This window comes from Camarhynchus parvulus, chromosome 8, assembly GCF_901933205.1.
Source record: "Camarhynchus parvulus chromosome 8, STF_HiC, whole genome shotgun sequence".
Taxonomy (NCBI): domain Eukaryota; kingdom Metazoa; phylum Chordata; class Aves; order Passeriformes; family Thraupidae; genus Camarhynchus; species Camarhynchus parvulus.
In genome coordinates this window covers 9,260,943-9,273,172 of record NC_044578.1, presented here as the reverse complement: position 1 = coordinate 9,273,172, position 12,230 = coordinate 9,260,943, and the positions used below count along the sequence as shown (strand labels likewise).

Sequence of the window (12,230 nt, the reverse complement as noted above, 5' to 3'; positions counted from 1 at the left end):
CCTTACCTTGACCCATGAACCTTCCACTATTTTCTCTCCCCTGTCTCCCCTGTCCAGCTGAGGAATGGTTACATAAATCCCCAGGAATCACAGCAATCAGCAACAAATTAAGAGATCTAGGATAAAGACACAGTAAGATATATTTCAGTTTCCCCTTCACCTGACTATTCTAAAGAAATAAATGGGTAAAGGTTATATTTATAATAAACACTCAAACTAGGAAAATAGATGTGCAGTCACTCACACATAAAAAAAATCCAAAAAACCAACCAAACAAATATCACATCTATCCTTTCTGATTTACATCTTCAGGGAAAATCCCACTAGGCAGCTACTCATCCTGTCAAATTCAAGCACTGCTTGAGGGAGGTGTTTACCTCACTGGGAATTATGGCACCTGTCGACCGTGAAAGCAAAAGCAGTTTGTAATTGTAATGAACATACATCTGCATCCATTGGTCCATGGAAAAAAACCCTACCTCAATAAATTATTAGAATAATAAAAAACTAAATAAATTATAGTTATTTGAGTATCATAAAAGTTACACCAGTCTAAGATGTCATGATGCGCTATATCTAAATCAATACAGAGTTTTAACAATGAAATAATCTTGGTTTGAAGAAGTTTTGTTACACATTTTTTGTGTATTATTCTCTTGGAAATGTAAATTATGTAAACATTAAAATGACAGCATAGCAAACCTTCCCAGGAATGACTCATGTGGCTGAAGAATGAAAAAGAATTGTGTAATTGCACTGATTCCCACTGTCAAACCTTTAATGTACACTTGTAATACAGTTCCTAATCCACAGGGATTTGGTTTCTTGGCTGTTTGCAGTTTCCACAGTATCATCACTCACCTGTGACTGTGATCCTTAAGCAGGTACAGTCTGTAGCCTCCCAGTGTGGGGGAGCTCAAGGTGGGCAGGACACAGGAAATTACAGCATGTGAAGGAACCTCCTCAGACCAGGGGAGTGGGATGAATGAACCCAAGGGGTGTTTCCACAGGACACTCCTATGCCCAGATGTGCTGCAGGGCAGCTCTGACCTCTCCTGACAGCAGCCACAGCAGCTGCTGAGGTCAGAGCCACCCTCAGACCCTCACCTTCCCTCCCAGGGCCTGGGATAGGCACATAAAGATCCCCTTTTTGGAGCGAGGTTCTGGGGCAGAACATCAGAGAACCCGTTAATCCTCTATGTCCAGGGGTAGGTGACCAAGTAGCTACAAAATCACTCTGTACAACTACCTAAAAGGGGTTGTAGTGAGGTGGGTTTGGTCTCTTCTCCCAACTAATGAGCAATGAGACAAGAGGAAATGGCCTCAATTCGCACTCTTGTATCTAAGCCTCAGGTTTGGCTTAGATACAAGCAAAAATTTGTTCACTGAAAGGGTGGTTGGACATTGAAACAAACTGCCCAGGGAAGTGGTACAATTATTATCCAGGAAGTATTTAAAAAGCTATGTAGATGTGGCAGCTGGGGACATAGTGCCCTCCAAGTAACTACTGTAATTAATTTTACATTTCAAGGCTAATATAACAACTAAGGTAAGTTTAACATTAGCTTAGCCCTAACTTTAATCCTTTTCACTTGCTAGAAAAGAAAGTTTGGTAACTTCTCATTCAGCCATGCTCAGTTATATTCATTTTACTTTGAACCATATGAATGCCCCTGTTACTTATCAATGCTTTCCTGGGAAGCTGGCCTCATTTGAGACTTTGGATTTTTAAAAAATTAAGCAGAAGTGATCCAGCTAAACATTACTTTCACATATCTTCGTGGGGATTAGCTACTTTAGTAGATATTGAACTATTTGGTACCAAGGCTTCTGCCACATACTTTTTGGAGTTGTACAAAACAAATTTACTACTCAGGGCATACAAATTTCACTTTTGAGTGACATAAGTAGCCCTGGGCCTCATCTTTGGTGTTGCTGACTTTAAGCAGGACAGAACTTGTTTACAACCTGAGCTGAAGATGGTTACAAGGTCCAGTAAGAATTTAATCTTCACAGGTACATGAAGATCACATGGCTCTAACTCCCTTCCATTGTTAGGCAAGGGCTCATTACCCAAGTCGTCAGCTTTGAAGTTTAGCCCTATCACAAGCCACACTGAACTATGAAGCTACACAGCAGTCACAGCTTTGGTATAACTTAAGGCCAGTCATGTGCTCTGAGTTTTACATAATCACTTGAAACACAAAGATTAAAGACAAGGCTGAGCACACCTGAGTACCAGATTTTATAATGCAACCCTTTTGATCCAGATCATATGACTACAACCTAATGGATAACTGGCATATTATCACCCCCATGACATGTAGTGGGAAAGACTGTGGATGAATGGTGTATATCCAAGGAAGTTCCCTTTCCAGAAAGCCCAGTATTCCACTCCCATAGAGACAGCATTCACACTCAATGGTGGATCCCCAGGAATGACATGAACAGTCAGTTTTGGCTAACGTAGATGCCAGAATGACTTAAGATGACATGGTGCATGAGGAGATGCCCCACCTTTGTCAGTCCCATGCTCCAAGCAATACCAGAGTGCCCAGAGTTTAAGCCTGACAGCCTGATCCTCCATCTAACAGCCAAGTCATAAAGAGTGTGAGGAGTACTTTATTACTTCAACATGCAAAGCAAGTCTTTTTCTCTCCATTCTAATAGAGCTGTAGTGAAAGGCCTTTATGACTCAAGACATCTACTTTCTTTCAGAAGTGCAGCCTGCACTGCTCCCAGGTCTCCTGATGACTATATACAAGAACAGTAGACAGTGTGCTCTTTTCACAAGTTTAATAGAGTTACAAAAGGATAGCACTGCTCTATGTAACACATGGCTAACCACAGACACGGCATTGTCACTAAGGTCAACAGGGCTTGATGTACAGATACTGATCGTTAGGATTTGCTATGAAGGTACTGTCAACAGGACAAACTTTCCTTCAAGTAAAAAAGTTACTGTTTATAACTATAACATGATCCCTTGACTCAGATGCAATGACTTAAACAAAGTTCAGTAACTGATACTTGCTCTTTATGTAAGGCATACTAGTTTCCACTCAGGCTGAATGTTTATTTCTGCTTGGCAAAATACTCTTTACTTTTCTGAACATCAGGCTTGATTGTGTCACTCCCAGGCTTCCAGCCAGCTGGGCACACTGAAATGATAAGAATGTTTAAGTCTTACCAGCTGCTCCTGCAGAACATGTTTTACACAACATTAAAGCAAAGTAGCAACTCAGAACATGTACAGATCTTTGCAACATACAGACAGTGCATTCAGTGTCACATGATGCTCTGTTTTGCTTGTTTCTATTTGTTTACTGGGCAGTAACACCCAGACCAGGTTTCTGCCCAGGCACAGTGGGCCCTTTACACAAGCACCTCTCCCAGCCCCACTCAAAAGCTTCTCGGAAGTTTGATAGCAAAGGTAACACCAACTCCAGCAGCCAGGTCAGAAAGGCTCTAACACCACACTACACTTATCTCCTTGGATCCAGCCAAGTCTGTATTCCCCTTATCTCTAATCCACCCTGGTCCAGGCCTCCAGCTGAATGGGGCACGGGAAATAGCGTTCAACTGTTACTGGTTCCCCTACATGGCTGTCAAAAACCCACCATGATGCAGAGGTTGCATGGTCTCAAACTTCCATCAGCTCCTTGAGCAGCCTTTTTTGAATAGTATTCCTTCTTTACTGTCATGGAATGCTGGTTGCTAGCTCCACTCAGGACTGGCAATTTTAGCCACAGAATGCTCAGCTTCTGAGTGTTGCTACACATCTTACTCTGGTCTGTCCTGATTTAGATGCGACTGCAGTCCTAAAGTTCTAAAGGAAAACCTTTTGCCAGGTTTTGACTACTCAAAGGCACAGTAAACCCCTAAAGGCTTCATTTGCATGACAAGTGACCTCTCCATCATCAAATGTTTGATGTCTCCTCACGACATATGTTTATATGCCACAGTCACGAGAGCAGCTCATTTTAATAAAACCTGCCACTGATTTACCACTTCTGAAGCACAGTGAGTATGACCAGCAGCAACACATGTCATCAGTTAATGACAACTGAAGACTACTAACACCTGCATAGCAATTGAGTTTCTCTAACTTGGTTCTAACTTTTTATCTGCAGTGTCTTTTTTTTCTTTCACATTGCAGAAAAGCTAGCAGTACCAAACACATTATTCTGCCTGAACTATGGGAACAGAGACTCTCATCCATTTTACCCTCACTATATATTGACAGAAAGATCAGTAGACTTTCAGGAATTTAAGTAGTTTGTCTAACAGGCTGCATAAAACACCACATTAGTATTGATGGTCTCAACCTACCAAATCTGAGAGCAGAATCTAAATCGAGCTTACTCTTACAGGCTAAGTTACTACATGTTAATTTCTGTCTCAAGTATTTTCTGTGTCTAGTTGAAAGAGGCAACTTCTATGTGCTGGACAAGACATCCATCACCAAATTGATTTAAGTGAAATCTCAGCATGAGCAAGTATTCAAGTGATAAATAACTGGAATGGGATAAAGCATTATGGTGTCCTTCAACAAGCAGATTTACAGAACCAGCTGCATTTCAACAGTCACAATTACTTGCAGTGCACAGATTGATACATGTACTTAGTACCTTTCAGTGATCCTTGATTTAATCTGCCTAGTTAATACTGTTCTTTAGAGAAAACACGAAATTGAAAAGCTCTCTTACCTTCTCCATGTTTATCTGTAAACTGGAAGGCCTGCACAAGTCTGAGGGTTTCATCAACAGAGCGGCCAACAGGAAGATCATTGATTGTAATCTGCCTCAAGATCCCCTTATCATCAATTATGAACAGACCCCTAAAAACAAACAAAAACCAGCCCTGAAATTAAGCACAGCTTTTGAAAGGCTGATTAGACGGACATGAGTTTCAAAACCTCAGGTTCACTATTTGATTATGGCACTGTTTGTACCATTTACTGTGACCTCTTCCTAGCAACTAACACCTTGGTGCATGCACAGCAATGAAACAATAGCAGCTGTAAGCTCAACAGGAACTAGGAGGGCCAGGAGGCAAGTCAGAGCACTGACACAGGAAGATACTACTCAAGGAAGATACTAGTAGGGAAAAAAAGGAAAAGAAACACAAGGAAAAAAAATTCAAAGAGAGACATTCTCACATTAAAAAAAAACCTCACTACACACTGTTCTCAAAAAGACAACAAGCAACAGCTCATCAGTCCTCCAACATCAGGTTAGGAGTTAGCAGAAGCTCAGCTCCCTTGACAACTTTTACGAAGAGCAAACTAAAGACTTGGGGTTTAATTAATCTGCACTTTGATCACTAGATTAAATACTTGTAATCATGTTCATGACTATGCAGGTCTTTGAATTATCATTGTTTGCAGCTCACCTGCATGAGACTCCTGCACTGAGCAGCAGGCAGTCAAAGGGAAGCAGAATTTAACTTAAAAGCACAGGAAGCCTAAGCACCACAGAGAACCAGGGACCATCTCCCCTTGCAGGAGTGTCTGACAGCCTGCAGGAGCTCACACCTACAACAGCCAATAGCTTTAGCTGGCTGCAGGTGTTCAAGTGTACACAAGCTCTGTGCTCATCTCTATGCACTGCAACATAACTTTATCAGCTCTTTCACCTCTGGCACATTACCTGTATGCAATACCTTCATCCTCCTTCAGCACCCCATAGTCTTTGGCAATGGCACGCTTTGTGTCAGAAACCAGGGGGATTTTCATAGTGCCCAAACCTCCCTGCTTCTTAGGAGTGTTGACCCTAAAAGAAGAAAAGTTTACATGTTAAAAACAAGGGCAGTTCAGAATGAGGGCTCAAGGTACAATGAGGCTGATCCTTTCTGCAATATCATACTCAATTTGCCATGCAGCAACAAAAGAACAGATGCCCAGTATGCTCAGCTCTGTTCAGCAGCACCTGGCACTACCAATACTTACCAAGTGCCTGTGAATACGCTCTGGGCTCAGTTCCTGCAAGAACTGAGGCCAGGCAGAACAGTTTGTTGGATTAAAAGGCTGATTCTTACCAGGCAAGGTGACAGAAGTGAGAGTCAACTGAAGCTCCAATCACTTCACAGTTGATTTTCTTGAATTCATCAGCTCTGTCACTGTAGGCAATGATTTCAGTTGGACAGACAAAAGTGAAGTCCAGGGGGTAGAAGAAGAACACAACATATTTTCCTAGAAAAGCAGTACAAGTGGTGAATCTGTTAGATTTTTAAGAAAAAACAAACAAACCCCACCAAAATACAGGAAAAAACCTAAACAACCACCTTAAAACCCCACCCAACTGAACTCCCCAAACCCAGACTGTCAAATTTAACAGGGAATGCTTGTCTCTTGGGTCTACTCCCATAGGCCTGCCCCAAGTACAGCTCTGGGTGCGCTACACCAGTAGACCCCATGGCTGACCCCTAACAGAGAAATGCCACAGACCTCCAAGGCTACCAGCCAAGGAGACATTTCAATAGGTGAGTAGTCTATACTGACTCATCACCCTCATGTAGCCTGCAGCATAATTAGAAGTGTATTTCTAAAGCCATCAACATGAGTACTTGATTACTTCAGGCTTTCCCTTTGTTTTTAGTGAAGCTTTGTTTTGGCAAAGCAAAGATATTGCCAGCACTCTAGAGAAAGGGACTTTGTTGGTTAGATGAAAGAATTTACTTTCCATTGACAAAGGTGAGACTGAAGATGCTGCTGTTCCACAGTCTGGAAATGTTACACCAGCCTCATTATGATACAGGGCAATGAGCCTGATGCAAGATAACAGTTCAGAGGAGTTTTATGCTCACTGCTAACAGTTATCACAGCTGGGACACTCAGGCATGCTGCTGACAGCCTTCTAAGCACACTCCAGCCACCACTGCACAAGTTCTGATCTTCAGTCCACTGCCAAGTGGTCACTATCATTTCAAAGCCAAACCAAGATGCACCTTCAGATACCCTCCAGTCCTTCCTATGGCCAGATTATCTGTGTCATTAGAGAAGTACATGAAATTACCTCTGTAGTCAGAGAGTTTGATGTCTTTGAACTGTCCATCTGGCATTACAGCCGTGGCAGTAAAGTCAGGAGCTGGTTTTCCAATGAAAGCCTTTCCTGAAGACATCTTGATTTAACCTAGACAGGAGTTAACACCAATACAGTTTAGATGGTAGTACATTTGCACCTGGAAGTAAGGATTTATTCAGAGCATCTTATCAATCTAGATTAAACACCAAAGACAGTTTATCAGCACTCAATCTTGCAACAAGGCTTAAGTGTTAAATGAGTTTCGTCACCTGGGTAGTTGAGCCACTATAGAGACTGCCAGCACTTCAAAATACGTGGCTCATGGCCTCCTAAAGATGCAGTAATGGTTATCTAACCAGTAGCAGCTCAGAGCCTGGGAAACTGCTAGCCTAGAGCTTTACTAGTACTCAGAAAACCATACCATTCCACATGGTGGAGAAGTAGAAAGTCTGGCTTTTTAGACCTTTCCATGAGAAGAACCTTGTTCAATTTTACAAGGAATTTAAGACCTCAAACTTGAGCTTCCTGTTCATTCTGAAAGAAAATAACTTCTGTTAATCCCCAGGGAATATTGCTCTGCATAACTACACTTTACCCTTTTGAACAATTCAACCCTTTTTTATTTGCAACCAGAAAGACTCTTGGCACACATGGAAATCACATTCTATGTTAATTACAATTTCACCAAGTCTAAATCAGTACAGCCAGGTTGCTTCCCTTTAAGTCTATTGAAAAAGAATAAAAGGGTACACAAGGACAAGAGAATGCTACTTCTGGCTCTCTGCCCCAAAAGCTTGTCATCTGTAATACATCCTGTGCAGTACTTCTGCTCAGTCTGGAAGTGCAGTATAACCCCTTAGACTTCCAGAGCATAATCTTTCAAATAGGCAACTCTACAAACCTAATTTCTGCAGATCACAAAATATTCTTAAAAGTTATTTCACTTTATTCTACACACTGCAGCACTGGTTCCCTCAGAGATAAAAAACACCTCAAAGGTTAGCATGAGTCTCATGTTGCCAAGGAAAGCCAAGAGCCAGAGATTGTTCCAAGTTGTGCCTGCAAGGCACCAAGTCCGTTCTAAAAAAGGTTGAGAGCACCTCATTTCTTGGCTCCCTCCCCCTTGCCAGCCACTTTATTCCTGGAGAACTAGCCCACAAGTCAAATACTTAGCTTTGAACCCACACCTAGCCTTTTTAGCAATGGTTTTGCTTTTGGAAGTTTCTGTCACACACCCTGACAGTAATGATCCACCTCTCAGTTTTCATTTTCAGAAGCGCCCACACATTCAGCATTTCTAACTGTGCAACAAAGCTCCTTATCCCCATGCTCATCCAAGGGTTTTTAGTCTTTAACTGCAGCAGACTGGGAGAGAATGTGGTGGCCAGGACTAGAGATCATTTGTAGGATGCAGTGAAGCCACCTGGCAGGAGGACATCAAGAATCCTGTACCCAAAAATGCAGCTGTGGTTCTCGAAGTGCAATTCTGCAAGAGGGACAGGGGAACAGCAACTGCACAGTATTTATCCGAGATACCTCCAACTAGCGAGTTTTATCTTATAAGCAAGAGCTGCTCGGCCTGGAGTGCATGACCCCACATTTTTATCACTGAATTACATTATTTTTCTGTTATCCAAGCTGAAGGTCATCCTTTTGCTCAGTACTATGCCAGTCCTTCTATATTTGTTCCATCAGCAATCCTCTGGAGTATTTCACTAGGTATTCAAGGTCAGACTGCTCTTTGATACTTCCCCTTTCTAAATTACAAGTTATTGCCCCTTTCTCTGGTAACACTAAAATCTTGTTAGTATTTGCAGGAGACCCTGGTTGCCTCACACTTCAAGAGAACGATGTGCTTTCCTCAGAGCACCCGCTGTGACCTGCCAACACTTCTGCTACTCCTTGTGGGGTCAGCGCGTGTTCTGCTCGGATTTTTAGCCACAGCATTTCCTAACCCGCAGAGGAGCAGACCACAGAATCATTGTTACTTCCTTTCATTCCGGAGAAAAGTACAATGAGCACCTTAAATCAAATACACTCGAATCCGGCCAGTGTGTTTTTGTTGCTCATAGCCGCAGACGGCCTCAATTATCTTCAAACTGCAATTATAATGAGCCAGGCCTGCTCTCTTGAATGAGCTATTTCATACCTTTAGGGTGGCTTGAACAAAAGCGAAAGGCCGATTCAAAACGCACCATCAGCCTTCCACTCCCACCTTCAGACTGTCACAAGAATGCGGTCAGGCCACCGCAGCCGCGGCCGGGGTGCGATACCGAACCGCTGGCATCGCGCACGGACCGCGGCACGCGTGGCGCCCAACGGGCTCCGAGGCGACCTCCGAGCCTTCCCCCGCCCAGATCGCCCCTACACCGCTCTGGGACACGGGAACCGCCGCCTGCATGTCCCCGAGCCAGTGCTCGGGTTCGGGGGTTTTTAAGGCTTAGAAGCGAGATGCAGCCTCGCTTGTGGGGGAAGGGGCCGCTCGGCTCCCTGCAGGCGCTCTGAGCGCTCCCCCCGCGGGCCCTCCCCGCGGCTCCTCCCCGCGCAGCGCTGATAAAGGCCCGAGTGTTAGAAGGGCTTATCTGCTCGCTGTGCCCGCCAAAAAAAGGCCAAACCAACACCAGAGAAAACTGAGCTGGTGCTGGAGGCAGCCGCAGCAGCGCGATCCCTCGGGAGCGGGACGCGGGGAGAAAGGGCTCGCCCTACGCGCCTCGCTAAAGGGCGCATCTGCGCAGAGGGGGAGGGGAAAGCGAACAAAAAACTCACCCAAAACAATAACAAAAACCACATAAAAATAAAATTAAATTAAAAAATAAATAAACGCTGTACAAAGCCCCCAGCAACTCCCCTAGCCCCGCACACTCACTCGGAGCGCAGACCCGGTCCCACACACACCGCAGCGCCTCAGCTCAGCTCGGCCCGGAGTGCCGCAGCCCCGCCGCGCCGCCCCCTTTATAGCAGCGCGGATCTCGCGAGCGGACGCGGCGGGGAGGGGAGGGCGGCAGTGCCTGCAAGGGCAGCATGACTTGGCAGATCCGGGGCCGCCGGGGTGCGAGCGAGCGGAGATCATTCCCTGGAGAGAGCCCCGGGAAGTGGCATGAAAATATTCAATGCCGCGGTTATAAACGATTGATGGCCTTGGTGCAAGAAGCGATGGCACTTTTAGTGCCTTAATTGACCTAGCTATGATTATTTGAAGTCCTCAGAGGGTACGCAGGACTTCCAGATAGAGTAAGGGGTGACTGGCATGTCATTCATGTGAATTAAGTATTGGCCATTGACAGAAATAAAACGAAACCTCTCACGAGCAGAGGACTGTGTGTTCGCAGTGTTACAGAAGTGCAGTGTCAAATCTCCATCCTCTCGCTCTGCACTACCCACTGTCCCCTCTCCCTGATACTCGTTCCCAAGGCTTTCATTGATTCTTCTCCATCAATGGGAACACCGATCCAGTCATGCAAGTCAGCAAAAGAAAGAGGAAAACTAAGTTTAAAGTCCAATCGTTGAGCTTCAGTGGTAGGATGGAAACCCTTGGAAGATACAGTTACTTCAGGGAATTTGCATCATTCATCATTCAGTAGTGAAGCTGCTCCTGAGGGACGTTTAACCTCAGTGATTCCGCCATAAGCACTATCTTTGAATCCAAGAGTGAAGAAGAAGAGTGGTACTTTTTAAGGGCCAAATTCTGAATTTAAATGTGAAAGCTTTATTAAATAATGAATACTAAAAGCCATTGAGCCATATCAAGGACAAAAATGCTTGCTTCTGTCAAAAGTGATAAATGTGCTCACCAACTGAGTTTTACTCATCTGGTTTGCAGTTTACAGTTGTGTTTCTTATACCTGTTAAAACTTGATTGTAAATTGTAATGAGTAGAAAACCACAAAGGATTAACAAACTTTAAATGTTTATAATCAAGATCACTGTGTAGTGTTGCTGGGTGACCATACCCATGTGGTGGTTCACCCAGAGATGACTCATTTTGGGACCAGATGAAATTAATCCTTAAATAATGAAAGCAAATAACATGCATATATGGACTCAGGGAAAAATCTGCACTCACTTTCATGCAACTAATTCATCTACTTCTATTGCTATAGCACACTTAATCCTTTACAGGAAGAAGTTTGCTCTCTTAACATCAGCATTCTCATGAGAATTGAGGTCTATATATTGAGACATGTATGTAGCTCCCCATCACCTCAGGCCAATGAACCTGTAAATAGATTAACCCCTGAAAGGTCAGGCAGTCCTAATCAGAACCTCCAGAACAATGTAGTCCCTCTGCAACTCTGGCATGTTTACCAATGGACAAAGCAGTCATGACTTTCTCATGGTTTCTGACTCCTTTAATGCTTGTTATGCTCATTTCTCTTACTTTCAGATGCACAATACACCCACTATGGTCTGCAGGTTGTTCCAGGTTTGTGCTGTAAGCATTGCCTTTCAATTCATATGTCTGTGGCCTCATTACTTTTGATTAATTTCTGAGCTTGTCTTTCCAGACGTCAGTTTTTGGAGGTATTGGAATAATAAATTGTCGGGGCCACTCCTTGTTCAGTGAGCACCTGGGTTTCTGTAGCCTTTCTCAACCTTTAGATGTAGGATGCTACTTAGATTAAAACAATTATGTTTTCCAGGAAAGAAAGGGCATATCTACCCCCACAGGTGGGTAGAAGGATGGAGTTCTCTCCCCACAGCAGTGTAATTGTGCTGCTGTGTTCTGCTAAAATAGCTGCCAGACAGGATCAGCTGGTACCTGATTAGCATGGAGCATCAGAGCCCAGTGCAGGCCTCTCTGCACCCATCCACTCAGACAGGGACACAATAAGTACTTCATCTATCAACAAAGAGGAACTGGCAGGCCCTGCAGTGCCAGAGCAGTGAAACTACCCAAACTGGGAGCCAAACTAGCTTTCACATCCATCATTTTGATCACAGTATCTCCCATGTATCTTGGTTGGGAATGTGCCCCTGATGTGAAAAACAAATGCCCTGCTGTGTGTAAAAAGAAAGGCAAAGAAACTGGACCTGTTTCAGAACATTACCACGCATTTGGGTTTCCATGCATTTGAGAATGGTTTTGTATAAGAGTATCAAAGATTTCCAGAATAAGATAAACTTAGCAGGAATGGTAATGGATTTGGCAACACTGGGCATGCCCCTGGAGCACACAGCAGAGGTAGTCCCTGCATGCCCTCAAAA

General features: G+C 43.9%; 1 protein-coding gene across 1 annotated transcript; it reads right to left on the bottom strand.

Annotated features, from left to right (window-relative positions):
* Positions 1-2,779: 2,779 nt before the first annotated feature.
* PRDX1 (peroxiredoxin 1) lies at positions 2,780-9,995 on the bottom strand. The gene is made up of 6 exons (XM_030953927.1): positions 9,892-9,995; positions 7,017-7,133; positions 6,040-6,193; positions 5,652-5,774; positions 4,710-4,840; positions 2,780-3,161 (listed from the first exon to the last, which is right to left on the bottom strand). Exons 2-6 carry the CDS (start codon positions 7,120-7,122, stop codon positions 3,076-3,078), a joined length of 600 nt encoding a protein of 199 aa, XP_030809787.1. The 5' UTR covers positions 7,123-7,133; positions 9,892-9,995; the 3' UTR covers positions 2,780-3,075.
* Positions 9,996-12,230: the final 2,235 nt, after the last annotated feature.

What these genes read in the sequence shown, in the direction of transcription:
- PRDX1 (XM_030953927.1), bottom strand. Translation starts at nt 7,122, where the DNA reads ATGTCTTCAGGAAAGGCTTTCATTGGAAAACCAGCTCCTGACTTTACT. An exon ending in GATGAAGGTATTGCATACAG is followed by an intron (nt 4,841 to 5,651) that starts GTAATGTGCCAG and finishes GTTTGTTTTTAG; the next exon opens with GGGTCTGTTCATAATTGATG. An exon ending in TACAGATAAACATGGAGAAG is followed by an intron (nt 3,162 to 4,709) that starts GTAAGAGAGCTT and finishes TTATCATTTCAG; the next exon opens with TGTGCCCAGCTGGCTGGAAG.